General features: G+C 45.7%; 1 protein-coding gene across 1 annotated transcript in view; it reads left to right on the top strand.

The window, feature by feature from the left end:
* The window catches only part of TCEA3 (transcription elongation factor A3), a 42,131-nt gene that overhangs the window by 7,225 nt on the left and 10,944 nt on the right, over positions 1-23,962 (top strand). Inside the window, exons 4-7 of the mRNA XM_010595074.2 lie at positions 39-183; positions 8,976-9,038; positions 20,720-20,883; positions 21,058-21,114. Of these exons, the coding sequence (XP_010593376.1) occupies positions 39-183; positions 8,976-9,038; positions 20,720-20,883; positions 21,058-21,114 (429 nt within the window). The remainder of the gene's footprint in view (positions 1-38; positions 184-8,975; positions 9,039-20,719; positions 20,884-21,057; positions 21,115-23,962) is intronic.

Below are 23,962 nucleotides of genomic sequence, written 5' to 3'. Positions count from 1 at the left end.
GGCTGAATTGAGGGACAATGCCACCCTTTTGTTTTCAGACTCCCCTGGACTCCCCAAAGGAGAAAAAGGAGAGGAAAGAGAAAAAGCAAAGAAGAATGAAAAAGGACATGATTGTTCAGACTGGAAGCCAGAGACGGGCCTTTCTCCACCAAGGAAGAAACGAGGGGAAGAGCCCAAAGACAGGTATTTTTTCTGGGCTGAGGAGATGGGAGCTTGTCACATCCTCTACCAGCAGCTCTATTTCTGGGATTTCATTTACTCACCACAAACCCTTTGGGGGTTTTTGGCTCAACCAGATAGTTAGACCCATAAGATCCAAACGGGCCAAACTTGGCACTAGCTTCATCTGGAGGCACGCAGGGACGGAATGACAGCATGCGGCAGGGTGGCCTCACGGGTGCTCATAGAAGACAACACATAGCCTCTGGCTAACCCAGATGACAGCCCAAGTGTGAGGAAATGAGGCCACAATGGGTGGGAACCCTCTGGCTTAGAAGTCCCATGTCCCAAATCTTGTAACAGTCCCATGGACAAAGCTTCCAGGATGCCGGCAAGGGCAATGCCCAGTTACAGAATTCACTACCCTCAGAGCAGCTGAAAGCTTCAGTTTTCCACTAATTATTTATAATTCATTCATAGCCTTTCCTGTCGACACAGGATCTACCAATCAGCAGTCGTTTTCACTGTAAGCGATGTTGCCTGGTAACACAGCTGACATTCCACCTTTATCATGTTTCTGGGGTAAATGGGACTAGAAACTATTTGTCCGTAGAGAAGGGAGAGTATTTTGGTACCTCTTTACCCAACATTCCCATTTAGTGATGAGGAAGCTGAAGGTTAGGGGGACAGGGACTTACCTAAGATCACACAGCTATTATGTGACAGAGTGGGATTCAAATCCTTGTCTGTAAGACTCCAGGCCTCTGCTGAGAGGAACAGAAGTCTTGTTTGTCTCAACTCTGTGCCAGTTCCCCTTGCTCACCTCAGTCAAGATGCTCCCCAGACTTGGATTACCTTCAGATAAAACCTAAATGCCTTATCTGTCAAGGCAGATAAAAGCCTTCATGGGTATATGAATAAATTTTTTTATTCCTTATGTGCGGCGCAGTGGTTAAGAGCTCAGCTGCTAACTAAAAGGTTGGCAGTTCGAATCCACCAGCCACTCCTTTGAAACCCTATAGTGCAGTTCTACTCTGTCCAGTAGGGTCACTAGGAGTTGGAATCTACTTGACAGCAATGGGTTTGGTTTTGGGTTTCTTATTCCTCATGTGGAAGAAAGGCCTGAGATCTCCTTCTGAAAAATCAGCCACTGAAAACCTTACAGAGCACAGTTCTACTCTGATGCATGTGGGGTCTCCAGGAGTCAGAATCGACTCTCCAGCAACTGTTTTCATTTTGTTTTTATTCCCTAGGTGACTAGACAGATCACTCAACTTCTTTGGGGGTCTACGGTTGTTCATTTAATAGATAAGGGAGGGTACTAGATAATACTGAAAACACCTACCATCCATTACATACCAACTTGTATTAATTGTACTATAGGTGGAACTTTACAGTGCAAATTAGCTTCTTATTCAAAAATTTACACACAAATTTGCTTGCAACTTTGGTTGCAATCCCTGCAATGTGTCAGCAACCCTCCTTCCCTTTACACCATGGGTTCCCTGTGTCCATTCGTCCAGTTTTCCTGCCCTGTCCTGCTTTCTTATCTTTGCTTTTGGGCAGGTGTTGCCCGTTTGGTCTCGTATATTTGATTGAAGTAAGAAGCGCATTCTTCACACGTGTTACTGTTTGTTTTATAGACCTGTCTAATCTTTGGCTGAAAGGTAGACCTTGGGAATGGCTTCAGCTCTGAGTTAGCGGGGTGTCCGGGGGCCGTAGTCTCTGGGGTTCCTCCAGTCTCTGTCGGACCAGTAAGCCTGGTCTGCTTTTGTGAATTTGAATTTTGTTCTGTGTTTTTCTCCTGCTCTGCCCAGGACCCTCTATTGTGATCCCTGTCAGAGTCGTCAGTGGTGGTAGCCAGGTGCCATCTAGTTCTTCTGGACCCAGGCTGATGGAGCTGTGGTTCATACGGTCCATTAGTCCTTTGGACTAATGTTTTCCTTGTGTCCTAGGTTTTCTTCATTCTCCTTTGCTCCAGATGGGATGGGACCAATAGATGTATCTTGGATAGTCACTGACAAGCTTTTAAGACCCCAGACACTACTCACCAAAGCAGGATATAGAACATTTCCTTTATGAGCTATGTTATGCCAATTGACCTAGATGTCCCCTGAGACCATGGTCCCCAGCCCTCAGCCCCAGTAATTTGGATGTGTCTAGGAAGCATCTATGACTTTGCCTTGGTCAAATTGTGCTGACTTCTCCTATATTGTGTGTTGTCTTTGCCTTTACCAAAGTTAACTCTTGTCTACTATTTGGTTAATGATTTCCCTTCTCTACTCCCCACCTCCACCCCATAACCATCAAATATTGTGTTTTTCTATGTGTAAACCTTTTCTTGGGTTTTTATAGTAGTAGTCTAAAAAATACAATATTCGTTCTTCTGTGATTGACTTATTTCACTCAGCATAATGCCCTCCACGTTCATCCATGTTGTGAGATGTTTCTCAAGTTCATCATTGTTTTTTATCATTGCTTAGTATTCCATTGTGTATACCAAAACCAAAAAACCCATTGCCTTCGAGTCGATTCCGACTCATAGCGACCCTGTAGGACAGAGTAGAACTGCCCCATAGAGTTTCCAAGGAGCGCCTGGTGGATTCAAGCTGCCAACCTCTTGGTTAACAGCCGTAGCACTTAACCACTACTCCACCAGGGTTTCCCCTTTGTGTATACGTACCATAATTTGTTTATCCATCTGTTGATGGGCACTTAAGGTGTTTCCATCTTTTTGCTATTGTGAACAATGCTGCAATCAACATGGATGTGCATATGTCTATTCATATGATGGCTCTTATTTCTCTAGGATATATTCCTAGGAGTGGGATTGCTGAATTGAATGGTATTTCTAGTTCTAGCTTTTTAAGGAAGTGCCATATTGTTTTCCATAGTGGCTGTACCGCTTTACATTCCCACCAGCAGTGCATAAGAATTCCAATCTCCTTATAATCTCTCCAAAGTTTGATATTTTCTGGGTTTTTTTTTTGTGTGTGTGTGTGTGTGAATAATGTCAGGGTGAGATGGTATCTCATTGTAGTTTTTATTTTCATTTTTCTAACGGAGCCCTGGTAGTGCAGTGGTTAAGTGTTTGGCTGCTAACCAAAAGGTTGACAGTTCAAATCCACCACCCGCTCCTTGGAAACCCTATGGGGCAGTTCTATTCTGTCCTATAAGGTCGCTATGAGTCAGAAACGACTCAACCGCAATGGGTTTGATTTTTTTTTTTCTTAATGGCTAATGATCGTGAGCATTTTCTCATGTGTCTGTTACCTGCCTGAACGTCTTTCAAGTGTCTGTTCATATCCTTTGCCCATTTTTAATTGGATTATATGTCTTTTTGTTGTTGAGGTTTTGAAGTATTCTATAGATTTTAGACATTGGACCCTTGTTGGATATGTCGTAGCCAAAATTTTTTTCCCAGCCTTTAGGTTCTCTTTTTACTCTTTTGGTGAAGTCCTTTGATGAGCATAAGGATTTAACTTTTAGGGGCTCCCAGTTATCTAGCTTATCTTCTGGTGTTTGTGCATTGTTAGTTATGGTTTCTATTCTATTTATGCCATGTATTAGGGCCGCTAGCGTTGTCCCTATTTTTTCTTCCATGATCTTTGTCGTTTTAGGTTTTATATTTAGGTCTTTGATCCATTTTGAGTTAGTTTTTTTATTTGGTGTGAGGCATGGGTCCTATTTCATTTTTTACAGATGGACATCCAATTTTGCCAGCACCATTTTTTAAAAAGACTGTCTTTTCCTCATTTAATGGACTTTGGTCCTTTGTCAAAGATCAGCTGACCATAGGTGGATGAATTTATATCTGGGCTCCTGATTCTATTCCATTGGTCTATGTGTCTGTCATTGTACCAGGCTATTTTGACTACCATGGTTGTGTAGTAATTCTGAGATCAGGTAGTGCGAGGCTCCCTACTTTGTTCTTTTTCCTCAGTAATGCTTAGCTTGTCCAGGGCCTCTTTCCTTTCCATGTAAAGTTGGTGTCTTAGGCTGCGTTCTCTAGAGAAGCAAAACCAGTAAAGTATATAAATATATATATAGAGAGAGATTTATTACAAGGGAATAGCTCATGCAGTTGTAGAATCTGGAATGTCCCAAGTCTGTGGATCAGGATAGAGGCTTTTTCTGATCCATGTAGCCGCAGGGGCTGGCAAACCCAAGATCAGCAGGTTGGAGAGCAGGAGCCAGCTGCAGGAGCCAGTGCAGGCAAAAGCCAGAACGTCCGCTTATATTCAGATGCAGGCCACATGCCCAAGGAAATGCCCCTTCAACTGACTGGCTCCTCACAGCAGATCCCATCGTGGGGGTGATCACTTATAAACACTAAGAATCATGGACCAGCCAAATTGACATACAATCTTAACCATCATGGAGACCAAATGGGATATGGGACTGATCACCTCTGGGTAAAGATGGCAGCCTGAATACATGTGTTTCCTTTTGCTCCATCCCCAAACTCCACTGAATGATCGGTCAAAAGATTTCTTTTAAAGGCCTGTGAGGACAATAGGTATGGGAGAAGAGAGAGGAGGAAGGAAATTTGGAAGCCAGAAAGCCAGGCTCTGTACTAAACTTGATTACTTGTTCATATCCTCAGTCTCTGAGACTCAGTATTGAGGTCTGAAAAATAGATGTCATTCTTTCTTTTTAAAAATAAAATGTTTTGTTTGTAATATATTATTTAACTATATTGTTTTAACTATTTTGTATTATATTCATTTTATTATACATTTTTTTATTATACTTTTGTTACATGTTTATTACAGAAAATTTTTAAATTACAAATAGGAAAGTAAAAAGTCATCCATTATCTAGAGATAAGCACTCTTAATTTTATATACACACACCCCGTCTAGGCTTTTTTCTATACACCGTTACCTACAATTTTCTGTGCCTCCAAAAAACCAAAGCCAAACCTGTTGCCCTTGAGTCGATTCCGACTCATAGTGACCCTATAGGACAGAGTAGAACTGCCCTGTAGCGTTTCCAAGGAACACCTTGTGGATTCGAACTGCCAACCTTTTGGTTAGCAGCTGTAGCTCTTAACCACTATGCCACCAGGGTTTCCTTCTATACATCACTACCTATAAAATATTTATTTGTTTTAATAACATGAAATTATACTCTGTTTACTGTTTTGTAACTTTTTCCTACATACATATATTTATGTATTTCAACAATAAATTGTGTTTAGTATAAAAAGATTTCAGAAATCAAACACAAGAAAATAAATACTTTTAGCGCTGTAATGTACATCTGTCTGGTCTTTTAAGATCATAAATATGTACATTTATATTTTCTTAATGAGCTTGGAAGCACACCGTACATACTGTTTTTAACCGGCATTTTAGATTTTACAACGTCTTGAGCATTTTCCTGGGATGTTGAATTGTTAATGCTAGCTGACTTTTAACTGTGGAGCTATGGCATGAAGCTGTCACTGTGAATGAACAGAGAAGGGGGGGTCTCTCCCCAGCCTGCTGAGAGAAGTGCGTTTGGCAAGCATCCTAAAAAAAAATATATATATATATATTTTTTTTTTACTACAGCTCAATTGGTGAACTTCCATTCTTTTTAGTTTTCTTCACAATAACTTATTATCATGATTTATTATCATGAAATGTAAAATGAGAATGAAAACGGTTGTGCACAGTTGTGCCACCTCAATGAATAAAACAGCTTTTATTGTTTCTTTCCTCCCAGTCCTGTTCCATTTACAAATATAATTTTTCCATTTCTGTAGGCAGTGTATGAGCTTTGTTTCCTGTTAATCTACCTTCATAATGTATTCTGAGTATTTTTTTTTCATGTTCCTGAATAGCTTTCATAACAGTCATTTGCAATAACTGCAAAATAATTCTGGTTTGTTCTAAAAAGAAAGACAATAAGGAAGGTCCAGAAGGTGGTGGGTCTCGGGGGCGGGGGCTCGTGTCTCTCCTCCCCGCTCCTGCTGCAGGAATTCTGACTTCCCAGTCCAGCCAGCACCTGTCCATCCCCAAGGGGCCCTCGGGAACCAACCCAGCAGAGGAACTCCCAGGGCCTGCATAGTAATGGAGGGACATGTGAGTGAGGGCCTCTCTTTCCCCTCTCCCTCTTTGCTGCCTCCCCTCTGTGTTCAAGCTAGGGCACAGGTCTGGAGCTGGGAGGGAAACAGTCTTCAGGACAAGCATGGCTAGCCCCTGGGACCACCCCACCTGCTATCTCCCAGACCACCTGGAAAATGAGGTGGGAGCGGGAAATCTATGCAAGAGCATTGCACAGTCTGGAAAGCAAGCTCATCTTGGACCATCAGTTGCCCAGGAGGACTTATGTCTGCTGGGAGCTGCTCTAGACCCATGGATGATCTAATGTCATCTTCACGGCCAGCCCCAAGACATAGGTCCTCTCCTTCCCGTTTTACACACGAGGGAATGATGCTCAGAGAGGATGACCTGCCCAGGGACAATGCTGGGATGATGACTCAGGTCATTGCCTCCCTTTTTAGAATGATAAATATTACATAGTTATAAATCTAGCCTGTAAACCCATTGCCGTCGAGTGGATTCCGACTCCTAGTGACCCTTACGGAAAGAGTAGAACTGCCCTATAGGGTTTCCAATGAGTGCCTGGTGGTTTTGAACTGTCAACCTTTTGGTAAGCAGCAAAGCTCTTAACCACTCTACCACCAGGGCTTCATAAATTGTATGTGCATGTAGAAAAAGGTCTGGAAGGAAAGACATCAAACTCTCCACTTCTGTACTTTTTATGTTTCTGTACTGTTTGAGTTCATATGTTCTGTGTCCTTGGGATAAACCAATGAATACATTAGGTTGGCTCTCCCAGAAGCAGACTCTGAGACATGCTTATTTGGGAAGTGATTTCAGGAAACGCAGGTAGAGGAGTGGGGAAGTGAGATGGGGAAGGGAAGGAAGCCAGTATAGGGTGTGTTAGCGAGCAGGTTACTCTGCGTTGGGCAAACCACTTGCCCTTGGGTCGATTCTGACTCATGGCACCCCTGTGTGTATGGGAGTAGAACTGTAGTTCATGGGGCGTTTCAACGGCTGTGACCTTTTGGAAGTAGATCATCAGGCCTTTCTTCTGAGGCACCTCTGGGTGAATTCAAACCTCTGTCCTTTCTGTTAGTAGCTGAGCGCTTGACTGTTTACGCCACCCAGGTACCTGCTGCCATGGGCAAACAGGGCTTAAATCTCATTGGGGAACTCTAGAGAACACACCTCAAGTTCACCCACTTGAAGGCCAAAGAAGCTGGGGTGTCTGCCCACCAAATCCCAGGTGTCATTGGTTGAGGACCACCCCCTGGGCCATCAGCACCTCCTGCTTGCCCTGCCTGCTGGCATTGACCTGGAGAACTCCCTCAGGCAGCGGACCAGGGGAGTGAGCAGGAGGCAGCCCTTGGGTCCCAGTGCACGGGGAGAGTGAGCCGCCAAGGGGGTACAGGCTGGGCACAGACAGTGCCTGCACAGTGGACAAAACTCACCAAGATCTCTACCCTGTGGGATTTCCACTGGGGTGGCAGGTAGTCAGACAAAAAACATAAATTATATGGTATGTTAGAAGATGACACATGCTGTGGAATAAAAAGAAGAGCAGGTTGGGGAGTGGGAGTTGGAATGTATAACAACAGGTTAATTTTATAAAATCACTGAAAGGAAGGTTTACATTATGTATCATAAAAAGAGTATAAACCAAAAACCAAACCAAACCCAGTGCCGTCAAGTCGATTCCGACTCATAGCAACCCTATAGGACAGAGTAGAACTGCCCCATAGGGTTTCCAAGGAGTGCCTGGTGGGTTTGAACTGGCGACCCTTTGGTTAACAGCCGTAGCACTTAACCACTACGCCACCAGGGTTTCCGAAAAAAGTATACAAAAAAAAACCCTAAAAACCAACCAAACCCATTGCTGTCAATTCGATTGCAACTCATAACGACGCTGTAGAATGGCATAGAACTGACCCACAGGGTTTTCAAGGCTGTAATCTTTACGGAAGCAGACCACCATATCTTTCTCCCTTTGGGCGGCTGGTGGGTTCAAACCGCCCGCCACCCCGCCACCTTTGGATTAGCAGCTGAGCGCTTTAACCACTGTGCCACCAGGGCTCCTTCAAAAAGAATATACATGTATTTTGGAAAATGGAATATATATATTTTTTAATTTCTCTTTACCTCTATACCCATCACCACCATAACATAACTGTGGGTAACATTTTTTTGTTTTCCCACTCTCCTTTTTTCCCCTCCTAGGTGTTGTGTGGCTTTAGGAGTAGTATCCATATAATTTTCTTCCCTGCGTTTGCACTTGCCATTTTAACACAGCTCTTCTGTATACCCAAGGCCCATGTGCTTTCCCACCCACCCACCCATGGTGCCTGCTGGGAAGGCTAAAGCTAGTCTCTCTCAGTTTCTCTGGTCATAGATGACAATTGGCAATCCCGGAAACCCCAATCTCCATGGACTCCAGCTAGCCAAGGCCCACCCAGCAGCCAGGAGAGAGGCCTGCTGAGAATTAGTTATTAATAATTAGTAATTACATAACATATAATATGCCTAGGACACATTAAGTGCTTGGCAGATATTGGTTCCTTCACTTGTATTGTTTCCTTTTGATGGAGGGTACACGAGGGAGACCAGCCCAGCACCACCTGGTTGGGCGGGCCTTCTACCAGGCAGCTACAGTCCCTGCGGGCTTCCTCATCCTCAGCCCGGCAGGCTTCTTCTTCACAGAATGCTTTCTCCCCAGCCTCTCTCAGGAGTCAATACTCATGTCAACATGCAAGAGAGTATTATTTCTAATCTCTCTTATTTCAGGAGAGACTCTACGGACTCCAAGTCTTCTGCCACCTCCTCTCCAAAAAGGCCATCAATGGAAAGGTAACGGAAGCCATAGATACCTCCATCCCAAAGGTCCTTTTCAGCATGTGTCCCTCTCTCTACCTTGATGGGGGAAGCCTGAGGCAGGAGAAAGGAGGAAACCACATACATTATGTTGCCTCCAAATTCTGGGACCCACACAGTAAGACCAGTGGGCTCCTGAATCAGAGGTGTGACTCCTCTGCTGGGGTAGCTGACCAGCTGCTGTGGCCCCATCACTGTCTCAAGAACTTTCTCAAGGTCAAGCTCAACCCAGTGAGAATGCCATATTGGTTTGAGCTGAACTGGTTAGCAAGTATCAACATAGCGTAAATCATCAAATTATGCATTCTTCAAATATTTATTGAGGACCTACTATGTGCCAGGGACTGTTCTAGGTGCTGGAGATATAGCAATGAACAAAAAAGATAAAAATCTTGGGACTCATGAGGCCTACATTCTAGTGGGGTGGGGAGGGGATGGGAGTCAGACAATACATATAGTAGAACCAAAACCATTGCCATCAAGTAGGTTCTGATTTATAGCAACCCTATAGGACAGAGTAGAACTGTACCATAGCATTTCCAAGGCTGTAAATCTTTATGGAAGCAGACCACACCATCTTTCTCCTGAGGAACAGCTGGTGGATTCGTGCTCCTTAATACATATAATAGGTAAGTATACAGTGGCTTAGAAGGTGACCAAATGCTAAGAAAAATAATAGAGCAGAGTGAGGAAGATTGGGAGAGGGCATCACAGTTCATTGGGGTGATCAGGAAAGGCCTCACTGAGGAGGTGACCTTGAGCAAAAACTTGAAAGAGGTGAAGGAGTTAGCCTGCAAGGAGGACCCTGAGGTAGGAGCGTGCTTGGTGAAGTCAAGAAACAGTGAGGCAGCCAGTGTGGCTAGGGTAGAATAAGCAAAGGGGAGAGTAGTAGGAGATGAGGACAGAGAGGTAGTGGAGGCCAGACTGAATAGAACTTTCTAGACTGTTACTCTGAGTGAAACAGGAAGCCATGGGAAGGCATTAAGCAGAGGAATTATATGACATTTCTCAAGATTCCTCTGGCTGCTGTGCTGAGCGGGGACTGCAGGGGCAGGGGCACAGCAGGGAGACCAGCCAGGAGGCTCTTTCCGTAGTTCAGGCAAGATATCCTGGTGGCTCGGCTCAGGGTATAGTGGTGGAGGTGGGGAGAAGTCGTAGATTCAGGATATATTTTGAAGATAGAGCTGACAGAGTTTCCTGACAGATTGGATGTGGGGTATGAGAGAAAAAGAGGAGTCGAGGATGACACCATGATTTTTTGCTTGAGTGTCTGCAGGGATGAAGTTGCCATTAATTGGTTTGGGGAAGACTGTGCGGAGATCAGATTTGGGGCAGAAGATAGAGAGTTTAGGTTTGAATATATTGGATTTGAGGTGTGTACTAGTCCTTGAAGTGAAGGAGTCAAATACTGTTGGGTTATATGAGGCTGGAATTCAGGAAGAAAGTCTGGGCTGGAAATACAAATTTCAGAATCAGTGGGGTGTAACTGGATGAGATCACTAAGGAGAAACCGTGGATCAAGGAGTGAGTGTGAATTGTTGTCCAGGAGGGAGGTCAGAAGTCAGAGCAGGAGAAGCAAGGCCAAGGGAAGCAGGGCAGGCCAGGAAATAGCTTAGTGGTGGATCGAAGCTAATGATTCAGGAGGCAGGTGCCATATTAGATGGTGGGGTGGCCTGGTAGGAGGGTAAGGATATTGGCTCCATGGAAAGTATGTGTGGGAGTTGTACAGATATTTCAGCCTGAGGTACCAGTAATACTGCCACTGGGAGAAAAGAAGAGGCACAAAAATTAGATTGTTTAAGGCTTTATGAAGATTAAACAGGCTTGGGATGTTAAAAAGGGCTGCTGTTTCTCATACGCCCAGCATGGCAGCCCAAGGCCAGCTCCAGCTAATGAGTGGAGGCTCTTTGAAGTGCTGATTGGAGAAGGAGTCTGAGGCTGCATCCTGCCTCTGAAGAAAAGAATTCTGTGATCAGTTAGTAATGTCTGCCATGGGTGAGGCCTGGGAATGGAGGTTACGGTGTCTTCCTAGTTCTAGACCAGCGGTTCTCAGTAACGGGGACATGTAGGAATTTGCAGAGGCATTTTTGTTGTCACTATGACTGGGGCCTGGAAGGGAGAAGCACTACTGGCATTCAGAGATGCTAAATGTCCTGGAATGCAAAGGACATCCCTGCATAATGAAGGATCATCCTACCCCAAAATGCTGGCAGTGCCTTCATTGAAAAGCACTGAACAGTTCTATGTTTGATGGTATAATAAAAACATTTGGTATTTGTGTAAGGATTTTTACCTCCAGACTCCTCTCCTGACTTTTCATTCGTGGGCTTGAAGCCTCCTGGCTCCCTCGCATAATGCATTCTTTTTCTGAAGGTCAGAGTACATTTGTCCTTCTATCAGTTGTGCCATTTCCTGCTGGTTCAGTTTTGGGGGTAGACAACCAAAAGGGACAGAACAAGTCTTCTTAATTCACTTTATCCACCACCCAGACCATTTTCTGCACTCTTTACCTCTTTTTTTCATCTTTCCCTTCAGTTAATTTGCTCATTTGTTCATTCGTTCATTCATTCAGCAAGCCCATTTGTTGAGTACCTCCCTGCAAGTGCAACTTTCTCTAGGGGTCAAGGACATGTGCATACACTGGCTGCCTAATAGAGACCAAAACAAACTAGAGTATGTGCCCTGTCCAAAGGGGCACCCACTACCCAGTCCCAGCTGATGGTTGCTTTACAGAAATGCAGGTCCCGTGTGCCATGCCTTCCAGTTTTTCAAGGAAAACTGGACACCTGGGTTTTCATATGAAACTCCTCATGTCAAATACGGGCAACTTATTCATATTTTTCTGAAACACAGTTGACCAACCAAAACATATTTGTAGCCTCTAGTTTGTGACCTTTAAGGCCAGGTCCTGGCCTTAAAGACTAAGGCTCATGGTCTCTGCCTGCATGGAGCTAACCACTAGTAGAGAGGCAGGCACCAAGATGATTGTTTTTAGAGAGGGATGGATGGTGCAAATGGTTTGCACTCATCTACTAACCTCAAGGTTGGTGGTTCGATCCCCCCCAGCAACACCATGGAAGAAAAGCCTGGTGATCAGCGTCCATAAAGATTACAGCGCCCCCCCCCAAAAAAAAAAAAATCCTGTGGAGCAGTTCTACTTGATAACACATGGGATTGCTATGAGTCGGAATCGACTTGACGGTAATGGATTTGGTTTGGTTTTGGGTAGATAAAATAACACACAATGAGAATATAGGAAGAGTGTCTCAATCTGGCTTGAGAAGTCAAGGGTGACTTCATGGAAGAGGTGGTATTTGAGCTCAGAATTGAAAGATGAATGGGAGTTTGCCTGGTAGACAAGCTAGGAGAGGCATCCCAGGCAGAGGGAATGGCATATGCAAAGGTATGGCAGAATGAGTGACCATGGTGCTCTGGGAACTATATAGCTGGAGTATCAGGGAAGAGACTACCAAATCTGTGACAGGGAAGAAAGTTGGGACTGGGCTGTCAGAATTGCTTAGCTAACCCCCTCTTCGGAAACCCTGGTGGCGTAGTGGCTAAGTGCTATGGCTGCTAACCAAAAGGTCCGCAGTTTGAATACACCAGGCACTCCTTGGAAACGCAGTTCTACTCTGCCCTATAGGGTCGCTATGAGTCGGAACTGACTCGACGCCAGTGGGTTTGGCTTTGGTTTTTGGAACCCCCTCTTCTACCACACCCTTGCCAAGCAGTTACGGCACGCTTAGAGATGCAGTGACTGAAATTCCCTCTAGGTGGCACTCAGGAACAGTGAGCTGGGCCTCCAGTTGCCCCGGTTCAGACCTGGAATGGGAGGATTTTCTAGGGCTTGGTGATGTCAGACCAACAAACTCTCACATCCAGGGAGCAGAAGGAAGCTGTTGATAAATCCAGCCCCCCCTCACCATCCAGTGATACCCTCTCTGCAATTTGGCGCAGTTCCCAGTTGTGTGTATTGAAAGCAAAATGAGCGTGGCTACCTGAAATACCACCTAGACACGAATTTCACCTGGCCGGCCAGCTCTTAACCAAGCAGGAGGTACAAGCCAGGAAGGTGGGGAGAAAATGCTTCAAGCAGCCTTGCTTAGGTAAGGAGACTCTGGGATGTGTCGAAAACAATATGGAAAGCAGGAAGACCTAGGTTTGTGGTCTGACTCTGCCATTTGCTAGTTGAGTAACCTTGGACAGGTCAGTTCATCTTTCTGAGACTCAATTGATTGGCCTGTAAAACGGAAGTAATTATGACCCTCTCTTAAGGTCATTGTGAGGATCAAATGAGGTAATGAACTGCTTAGCACTGTTCCCAGCTCATATAAGTGCTCAATAAATGTGCACACTTAGTAATAAAACTCACACTCAATGTGATAATCTGTGTAAATTCTCTAATACTTAGTTCCCAGAATTCTCTTTGGGGCTTTAATCCTCTCAACAGCCCTATAAAGTGGGTACTTATGTCATTTCGAAGGAGCCCTGGTGGTGCAGTGGTTACATACTAGCTGCTAACTGAAAGGTCAGAGGTTCGAACCCACCAGCTGCTCCACAGGAGGAAGATGTGGCAGTCTGCTTTCATAATGATTTCAGCCTTGGAAACCCTATGGGGCAGTTCCACTCTGTCCTCTAAGGTTGCTATGAGTCAGAATCGACTAGATGACAGTTGGTTTAATGTTACCCTAAGGAGCCCTCATGGCACAGCAGTTAGCTTCTTGGCTGCTAACCAAAAGGTTGGCAGTTCGAACTCACCCAGCGGTTCCACAGGAGAAAGACTTGGTTATCTGCTCCTGTAAAGATTATAGCCAAGAAAATCCTAGGGGGCAGTTCTACTGTGTCGCATGGGATTGCTATGAGTTGAAAATTGACTCAATGGCACATAAAAACAACAACGTTAGCCTATTTTACACAAGAGGAAATTTAGGAACGGAGAGGTTAAAGAATTTGCCCAAGGTCACACAGCTACAAAATGATGGTGTCAGCATTTGACCTGGGAGTTTGGCTCTGGAGCCTGGCTTCCTAATAAATACACCACCTCAGGGTAGGTATTCCAAGAATGACAACTATTGTCGTTGTTGTTCATTATGCGTCCTTCAAAGTAGCATGCTACGAGCTCTCCTCTGGTGGTTCCCTTCTCATGAATCCTAAGCGTTGGGGATGTGGAGATGGGGCACACAGGTTAGTGAAGGGTAGTACCGAGAAGAATCTGGAGGTTCATCCCAGCTGCAGGTGTTGTGGTTGCCCCAGGTCATGGGAGATGACAGACACTGGCTCAAAGAGGTCTGCCTCTTAGGCCCTGGGAGTGGGGCCACTGGCCTTCCAAAGAGGATTCATCAAAGCCATACCAGCTTCTGTTGAGATGATTCCAACTCATGGCATTCCCATGTGTTACAGAGAAGAACTGCACTCCTTAAGGTTTTCATGGCTGTGACCTTTTTTGGAAGCAGACCTCCAGGCCTTTCTGAGTGAGTTCAAACAGCCAACCCGTTCTGTGCCCTGTATCTCCGTGTGATCAGCTGCCTCAATTCATCATGCATGCATCATTCACTCAGTGAAGATTTATCAAGCGCCTGCCTAGAGCACTGTTTCAGGTGCTAGAGTACTGTGGTGAACCAGCAGGCCAGGTCCCTATACTCTGGAGCCCTGTAACCTGGAGATGAAGGTGATTTTATAGACACAAACAAGTTAATTATAGTTTTAGATAAGCACTCTGAAGGAAAGAAATTGGGCGATGTGCTAGAGAGTAACAGGGCAAGGACAATCTGCCTCAGCTGGGTTGGTCGGGGAAGACCTTGCAGAGGACATGACATTTGAGCTGAGACCTGACTGATGGGTGGCACCAGCCAGAGGAAAACCTGGAGGAAGAGCATTCCAGGGGGGACCAGCCAGTGCAAAAGCACTGGGGTAGGAATCACGGGTATGCCCGAGGAACAGAAGGAAGCAGTGAACTGTAGAAGGGCAGCTTCCATGTGGCACGAGATGAGGTCAGAGCAGAGGCAGTGGGCAGAGGCCAGATGTGGAGGGGCTGGAGGCCACAGTGAGGAGTTTGATTTTATGCTGAGAATAATGGAAACCGTTAGAGAGTCAGAAGCGGGGGACTGGCAAAAACAGCTGTGAATTTTCAAAAGTTCCCTCCAGCTGCTGCGTGACAAGTGGATTGTAAGGTGGCGAGAGAACCAGGGAGCCAGCTCAGGCCGTTGTGGCTGGCAGGTGAAAGCCTGGTGCTGGAACCACGCTTGGACATAGGGAGACTTTATTTTGATTGCAGGAAGCCCCTTGGTCTGTAGATTTCTGCCCTCCCCACCCTTTCTTCATCCATGCTCTTCCTTCCTGCTGAAATTTGACTCCAGGTGAGATAGGGGTTGTACCTTGGCTTCCCTACCCATAGGCCCTGCTGCCAGGCCACCCAGTTGCCAGGCAGGGTTGGGTAGAATCCAAGGTAAGTTATCTAGAACAGTATGTTTCAAACTGCCTTAAAAATAAATAAAATCTAGGAAATCCCCTTAAACAACATTTTTAAGAATTCAAAATATAAACCTGGTAAGAGCAAAGCATGGCTCCCTGGGCCTTTCTCCCCCCCTTCCCTACTGCCCCCGTGGGAGCCCAAGACACCTTGAAGGAGCCTCAAGGCTCCAGAGAACACAAACATCCCAGTGGCGACAGAGGGGATCCAAGGTTAGGTTGAACAGAAAAGGTTAGGCAGGGGACGAGGAGGTCACCAGCAGAGTCCACATTGAGGAATCTCAGTGGAATGTTGGATGGTATTCTCCTGCCATCCAGTTTTTCTAATCCTGGGAGCCCTGGGCTACCCAGTAAGCCTCACTCCCAGACAACTCCATGGGCCTGAAAGGACTTGATCGAAGGCCCAACCTACTTTTCTTTCTGAAAGGAAGAAGCATATCCATAGCCTGAAGGTGGATGTGAAAAACAGCTATGGAATCCAGCTCCAGGGCTGCCTGGTGCTGCAGCCCAGGCTGTGCACTGTACAACTCTAAGAGGCACCCAGGCAAGGATGTGAATAGCACCCCCTGGAGTTAGGAAGTATAGCAGCCCTTTGGGCCCTTCCATGTACTCAATGTGGTGAGACCCTGGGGTAGAGGAGACCCTAATTTCTTCAGCTCTGATGAGTCAGTTTTTCCTGAGCCAAGGCATAGGGACTGGCTGGAAGCCCCACAGGGTTTCCAAGGCTGTGATCCTGTTTACAGAAGCAGACTGCCACATCTTTCTCCCACAGAGAGGCTGGTGGGTTCGAACCAGGGACTCTTCAGTTAGCAGCAGAGTGCTTAACCACAGCGCCACCAGGGTTCCTTTATAAATAGCAAACCAAAGGGTCGCTATGAGTATAAATAGCAAACACGTGGTAAATGGTGGCTTTTGTTATTAGCATCCTTAACAAACCGCAGAGCCTGGCTAAATCTTTTCTCTCCAGCTCTCTCTCATGCCTCCAGCCCCCTGACACCTTGTACCCCAGCTGCTCTGAGCTCCTCAACACTGCTCACACAAACCATGGACTTTCACACCTCCGTGCATTTCTGCCAAGGATGTATTTCCCCACCCCCTCGTCTGACTGGCCCTTGCAGAATTTCTTGGACCAAATCACACTGTAGTGTGACCCTTTTGACCTGTCTTAAGTTACACATTAAGGCACAGCCCTGTGATCCACCCCACAGGATGCTGGGAGATGCTTCTAATTGCATCACCCGGCATCCTCTTCATGAGGACCTGAAAGAACCAGCAGCGGTTGGAGTCTGAGCCTTGCTTGGTCTGTTTTACCTTGTGACTTCTACAAAAAGCCAAGTTTGCATCTTACCCTATTTTGTGTATATTGTTGTTGTTAGTTGCCATCAAGTCGATTTTGACTCATGGCGACCCCACATGTGCAGCGTAGAACTGCTCCATAGGGTTTTCAAGACTGTGACCTTTTGGACACGTGTTTACTAGGGTATGCATTTTTATAATATATTGTTTTTTAAAGTTTATCTTTTTTTTCTGCCCGTAAAAGTAAGGTATAAAAAATAAGGCATGCTTATAAAAAAATTTGGATACTCTATATATAACCTAGAAAGTCAGAATACCCCTTCATTCCAGTCCTGAAATGTCATCTCTATTTACATTCTATAGGGTATATTCTTCCAGCCATTTCTCTACGTATTTTTAGATGTACATTTTAACCAAAACTGAGATCATAGCATACATTGTGTTTGGTAACCTGCTTTTTCCACTTGAAAACCAGTATAGCCTTTTTTCCAAATATTTTAATGTTCTTCAACATCTTTTTGAATGACTGTATAGTATTCTAACGTAGGGATGCACCATAGTGTAAGCAGTCCCTTATCATTGGATACATGGTTGTTTCATGATGTGTACTGTTTAGCCGTATCCCTGGTTCCATCTTATGTTTTCAAGGCTGTTGATTTTAATCTCCACCTTGCTAGCTTGTATGTATCCTATTGCTGTTGTTAGGTGCTGCCTAGTCGATTTCGACTCATAGCAACCCCATGTGACAGAGTAGAACTCCCTCATAGGTTTTTCTGGGCTATAATCTTTAAGGGAGCAGATCACCAGGTCTTCCTCCAACAGAGCTAATGGGTGGGTTTCAACTGCCAAGCTTTTGGTTAGCAACCCAGAGCTTAACCATTATGTCACCAGGGCTCTTCTGTGTCCTCCTAAGCCACTGTAAATCCCTTCTGGAGGGAGCAGGTCTGAATGGATAAGCAAACTTCAACTGTTCTTCTTGCCACCTCGCCCTCTCAGAGGTTCCTTGCTCACCCTGACACTGTGATCCGAGGAGAGTGCCTCATACAAAGACCTGTCAGGGAACTGGGTTCGGTCCTCCAGGTGTTTGTATCTGACTATCTGTTACGCCGGCAGCTCCGTGAGGACACGAAGAAGGAAGCCTGTCTGAGCCACCAGCTCAGCGTGATATTTTGATGATTGTTAACCATTAAAAAAAAAAAAAAAAAATGTTTCTTATTACAAAAGTGAGGTATTTTCTTTGTAGGAGACTTCGAAAATATACATAAGCAAAAGAAGAAAATAAAAATTGCCTATAATTCCATCTCAGAGAGATAATTGCTGTTAACACGATTATCCTTCCAATATTCTGTGCATATATGCATACATATTTGTGGGTTTTTTAAAAAACCAAAGCCAAAATAAGCTCATTCTTATTATACCATATAGGGGTTATATGATATAACGTAAAAAACCGGTGGCCGTTGAGTTGGTTCTGAGATTTAAAGACCCCATGTGTGTCAGAGTAGAACCGTAATCCATGGGTTTTCAGTGGCTAATGTTCAGAAGTACATCACCAGGCTTTCTTCCAAGGCACCTCCAACCTTGCGGTTAGCAGCCGAGCAAGTTAACCATTTGCACCACCCAGGGACTTCATAATACGTCATTGTTAGTTGTTAGGTGCCGTCAAGTCGGTTCTGATTCACAGTGACCCTGTGTACAACAGAATGAAACACTACATGGTCCTGCGCCATCCTCACAATTGTTTCTATGTTTGAGCCAGTTGTTGCAGCCACTGTGTCAATCTGTCTTGTCCAGGGTCTTCCTCTTTTTCATTGACCCTCTATCTTACCAAGCCTGATGTCCTTCTCCAGGGACTGGTCCCTTCTGATAACATGTCCAAAGTATGTGAGACAAGGTCTCACCATCCTCGCTTCCAAGGAGCACTTTGGATGTATTCCTTCCAAGACGGACTTGTTCGATCTTCTGGCAATCCACATCATAGATTATATCATATATCACAGCAGTATGTGACAGAGGTTAAAAGCATAGGCATTGAAATCAGACAGACCTGGGTTCAAATCTCAGTAGTGCAACTTTAGATAAGTAACTTCACCTCTAGGTTTGTTTCCTTATCTGTAAATGGGGATGATGAGAGTATCTAACTCCTAGAATGGCTTTGAGGATTAAATTTAAAAATGCTCGTAAAGTGCCTTGCACAGTGCTTAGCACATAGTGAAAGCCAGACTTTGAAAATATTAGTCAGTAGTTACTATCCACTAGACTGTAAGCTCCTTGAGGGGAAAGTGGTGGCTGGGCGGTAGAATTCTCACCTTCCATGAGGGAGCCCCTCATGTGCAGCCACTATCTGTCTGTCAGTGGAGGCTTGCGTGTTGCTATGACGCTCAACAGGTTTCAGCAGAGCTTCCAGACTAAGACAGACTAGGAAGAAGGGCCTGGCAATTTACTTTTGAAAATCAGCCAGTGAATACCCTATGGATTACAACAGTTGGATCCACAGCTCATCATGGGGATGGTGCAGGAAGGATGGTGCATTTTGTTCCATTGTGCGTGGGGTCCCGTGTCGGCAGCTGACAACAACAAACTCCTTGAGAGTGGGAGCTTTTCTGACTTGTCTGCTTTATCCCTGTGTGTGTCCCTCAGTGCCTGGAGAATAGGTGTCTATGAATATTTATGAATGAGTGAATAAATGCTTACATGAGAGCATCCATATAGAGCAGCCGGCACAGTGTATAATAAATCGTAGTATGGTATAATGGATTGAACTGTGTCCTCCCAAAATATGTGTCAACTTGCTTAGTCCATGTGTGGTTGTACTGCATTTTGTGATTCTCCTATACATTATAGATCATAATCTCTGCCTGTGGTTAAAAGGATTAGGGTGGGATGTAACACTCTTGCTCAGGTCACCTCCCTGATCCAATATAAAGGGAGTTTCCCTGGGGTATGGCCTCCACCACTTTTTATCTTACAAGAGATGAAAGGGAAGCTAGCAGAGAGCTGGGAACCTCATACCACCAAGAAAGCGGCTCCAGGAACAGAGTGCATCCTTTGGACCTCAGGTTCCTGTGCTGAGATGCTTCCAGACCAAGGGAAGACTGATGACAAGGACCTTCCTCCAGAGCTCACAGAGGGAGAAAGCCTTCCCCTGGAGCCAGTGCCCTGAATGCGGACTTGTAGCCTACTGGACTGTGAGAGAATAAGTTTCTTTGTTAAAACCATCCACTTGTGGTATTTCTGTTACAGCAGCACTAGATGGCCAAGACATATGGTTATTGGCGTTGTTACACTGCCCTGTAATCAGCAGCACACAGTGGTTAGTTAAGAAGGTGGGTGCTGGAGTTTGACTGCCTAGGTTTGAATCCTGATTCTACTGATTTCTAAATGGTTAACCTAAAGCAAGCTATTTTAAATGCATCTATCTCTAAAATAATGGAGTCCCTGGGTGGCACAGTTAAGCGCTTGGCTGTAAACCCAAAGGTTGACAGTTCGAACCCACCCAGAGGCACCTTAGAAGGAAGGCCTAGTGATTTGTTTCCAAAGGGTCACAGCCATGCAAACTTTATGGACTGGAGTTCTACTCTGTAACACATGGGGTCACCATGAGTTGGAATCAACTTGACGGCAACGGGTTTGGTTTTCGTTGTGTTTATTTATTTATTTTTTTAATCTCTAAAATTTACTTTAAGATGCACTTCTGAAATGGGGATAAGAATAGCACCAGCCTCATGGGGTTGTTACAGGGATTAAATGAGATGACCCATGTCAAGTGTCTAAAATAGCCCCTACCTTATGGGACTGTTGTGAGGATTGAAGGAGATCATCCATAAAGCACATCTGGAATAGTGCTCTGTTCTCTTAATGTCAACATGTCTGTTATTGATTGTCATCCTCAGATCAAACAGCAGCAAATCGAAAGCGGAGGCCCCCAAAACACCCAGCAGCCCTTTGACCCCCACGTTTGCCCCTTCCATGTGCCTCCTGGCGCCCTGCTATCTCACAGGGGACTCTGTCCGGGACAAGTGTGTGGAGATGCTGTCAGCAGCCCTGAAGGCAGATGGTGAGAGGGCCAGGGGCCCGGGAGCGGGGAGGGGAAGGTCTTCTCAAAGCCAGGGAGGCACAGACTTTCTCTCCACCTGGGGGTGGTACGGGAACTCTGTAGTTCCCACTACAGGGAGGTTTCACTATGAAGGTCCTGTCTGGCTGATGCTTGTGTTTTCTGAATCTCTTCCAGATGATTATAAGGACTATGGTGTCAACTGTGACAAGATGGCATCAGAAATCGAAGATCATATCCTTGAGCTGTGCTGGGGCTGTGGTGTCTGGACTGTCTAGCGACAGGCCTCTCAAGTACAAAGAACCCAGGACAGTGAGAGAGGAGGGAAGGGCTCCCAGGACAGCCCCCTGCATGGCCTCTGAACCAGAGCTTTTCATTCTAACTAACATACATTAAGTTTTACACCTGCCAACCTCCTGCTAACCTGTTTAGGAGCAGTACTTTGTTCAGTGTTGAGAACAACCACACAGGTAGGTTCTGTGATTAATCTCATTTTAGAGATGAGATAACTGAGGCTCAGAGAGGTTGAGTCATTTGCCAAAGCTCACACAGCTAATAGTAGTGGCAGAGTTGGGGTTTGAACCCAGAAAGTATGACTCTAGAGCCCAAGGCTCAACTGCTATACTGGGCAAGCTGTGTCATATCGTGCCTCCACCAGTCAAGTCGTCACCTCCTAGATCAGAGTAGGCAGAGAGGCAAGCATTTCTCATGGTCAGCCTTTCTCCTCTTCCATTCTCTGATGATAACAGCTCCCATTTTTCAGTCTCTACTATGTATCAGGCACTGTGCTAGGCAATTAACACTTCCCACCTCTCTTAATCCTCAGCCATCTCTGTGAGGCAGAGGCTGTTGTTTCCATTTTACAGATGAGGAAACTGAGGCTCAGGAACTAGTGGGTGTCAAAGCTTAACTGATCTTTGGGCCTTGGACGAAGTAGGGGAAGGGCTTCCCAAACTTTAGTCTTTGGATTCTGTGTCCTGAGCTCTTTCCAACATGCCCCGCTTCTTCAGCTTCTCTGAAAGGGGTCTTGTGGAGTAGACAGGGAAGGTTACGTTACCACCAGAGTGACAGGGACCCATTGTAACAAAAGATTTTTGTCTTGGGAAAAACAAATCCCTCCCCACGATGCCCCAACTGAATTCATGTATGGAATTTCTTTTACTGGAGACAAAGCTTTGCATGCCAAAAACAAAGAAATGTGGAGGAAGGGGGGGTACAGTCCCCAGAGGACAGGGATCTAAGTGTCATACCAAGTGTCACACCGAGGTTTGAGTGGGCTGTGAGGCTCCCTGGGCTCTCCCTAGGGAGCTGGACTGGGCCTGTGGCCCAGAGGGGGGAAGGGCAGGGACCGATCTGCAGACAACAGACTTCCCTGCTCAGTCTCCTGCCTGAGTTTCCCACCATCATCATTTTAATTATTAACTGGCGTGTCTTAAGCCAACAAGTACATTTTCGTAATTTCCTATAAACTCAGGAACACAGAGTATGAGAGATCAGGACGATCTCGAGCCTCGGCTTTGTTTTCTCTGGAACAGTCATCTCTCCAAGCAGGTCCCTTCCGCCTTCATGTCCAGTTTGAGACAAAACGTGGATGATCCAGTGCTTAATTGTACTCCCTACCCTCCTGTCCAACCTCTTGCTCCACTAAGTGTCCCTCGGCTGAAGGAGAGAAAATTCAAGCTGCATCAGGCCCTGTAGCTCTTTGTTCTTAGATGGTGAGAGGTCAGGTGAGGATAAGTCTGGGGGCTTGAATACTCCGTGTCCTCTTTGGAGTAGCCCTTGTCTAACATGGCAGCGTGGGGCACACGTAGGCTCCTCCGAGGGGTCTGTGAGCCCTGGGTCTGCTCCCTACCTCGTCCTCTCCTGTGGTCCCAGGAATTCAACAAGGAATCAGGAGGAGGCTGGTGAAGACCTTGCCAGCACTGCTGTGCCCACATATCAAGCCAATGCACACCTCTAGGAATCCCCAGTGGCAGATCTTTAAACAGAAATTTTGGCTTTCAGATGTGTTATGGTGTATACTTTTCATGTTTTTATTGAATGCACAGCATTAAAACAACAATAACAGAAAAAAGAAGAAATGCTTTTACCTCCCATCCCACCATTTCTAGCGAGTCAGCTGTTTCCAGTTGTCCACATTCCCCACAGTCTCTTTCTTGTCTCTGGTTTTTCCCAGCAACAGCTTTGTCTTCCTTGTTCTGCTTGGCTCAGGCAGCCAAGATAGTGAGGCTATGTTCCCTGAACTCCCAGAGGATGAAGAAGGGTGGATTGGGTGGGAGGCTAAGAACCCAGACAGAGAGGCCTGTCTGGGATGCAAGGTGGGGACAGAGAACTCAGTGTGGTCAGTGGCCAGGAGTAACTTCCTGCTGAGCGAGTGGAGAGAGGATTACTGATAGGCGGGGGTCTGGCTTCCAGCCCTGCATCTGCCGGGAATTCACCCTGTGACCTTGAGTGAGGCCCGCACCCTCAGCTTCGTCATCGGTTAATGGGGGAAGCAACTCCTACCAGCAGCTCCCAAAGTGGGTTCCATAGGATGGTAATAGGGATTCTGGGGGTGTCTTGGTGGTGATCCTATCATCAGATATAAACAGAAACACCAGATTAATCAAAGCTCAACAGATTTCTGCATTGCAATACTTCTTAGAGCCTTAAACATGAGGATGGATGTACGTGATGAATGGCCACTGGTGGTGTCAGCGAGTGGTGTTTCCCAACCTTATCTTTTTCCCAGAACAGACCCCTGACACTGGACTCACAACCTCCAGGGACCCTTCCAGGGTAGAGGTCATCTTCATCATTGTCATAATCTCAACAGCTCCTAAATGTTGAGCACTTGATGTGTCCCAGGAGCCAGACTAGTGTGTTATGTGGTTTAGCTCATTGAATTCTCATGACAGCCCTGTGAAATAAGTGTTTCCTATTTTATGAATTATTTTATAAATAAGGAAACCAAGGCACAGAGAGGTCATGTGACTCACCTGAGGTCATATGAGAGGCTCAGACAAATCTGGGGTGCCTATCTGGGGGACCCTGACACCATAGTCCTTACCACAGAGGCTGTTTCCTGTCCCTGACACTTGGA

Source organism: Loxodonta africana, chromosome 3 (genome assembly GCF_030014295.1).
Source record: "Loxodonta africana isolate mLoxAfr1 chromosome 3, mLoxAfr1.hap2, whole genome shotgun sequence".
Classification (NCBI taxonomy): domain Eukaryota; kingdom Metazoa; phylum Chordata; class Mammalia; order Proboscidea; family Elephantidae; genus Loxodonta; species Loxodonta africana.
This window is presented reverse-complemented; position numbering and strand designations above follow the sequence as displayed.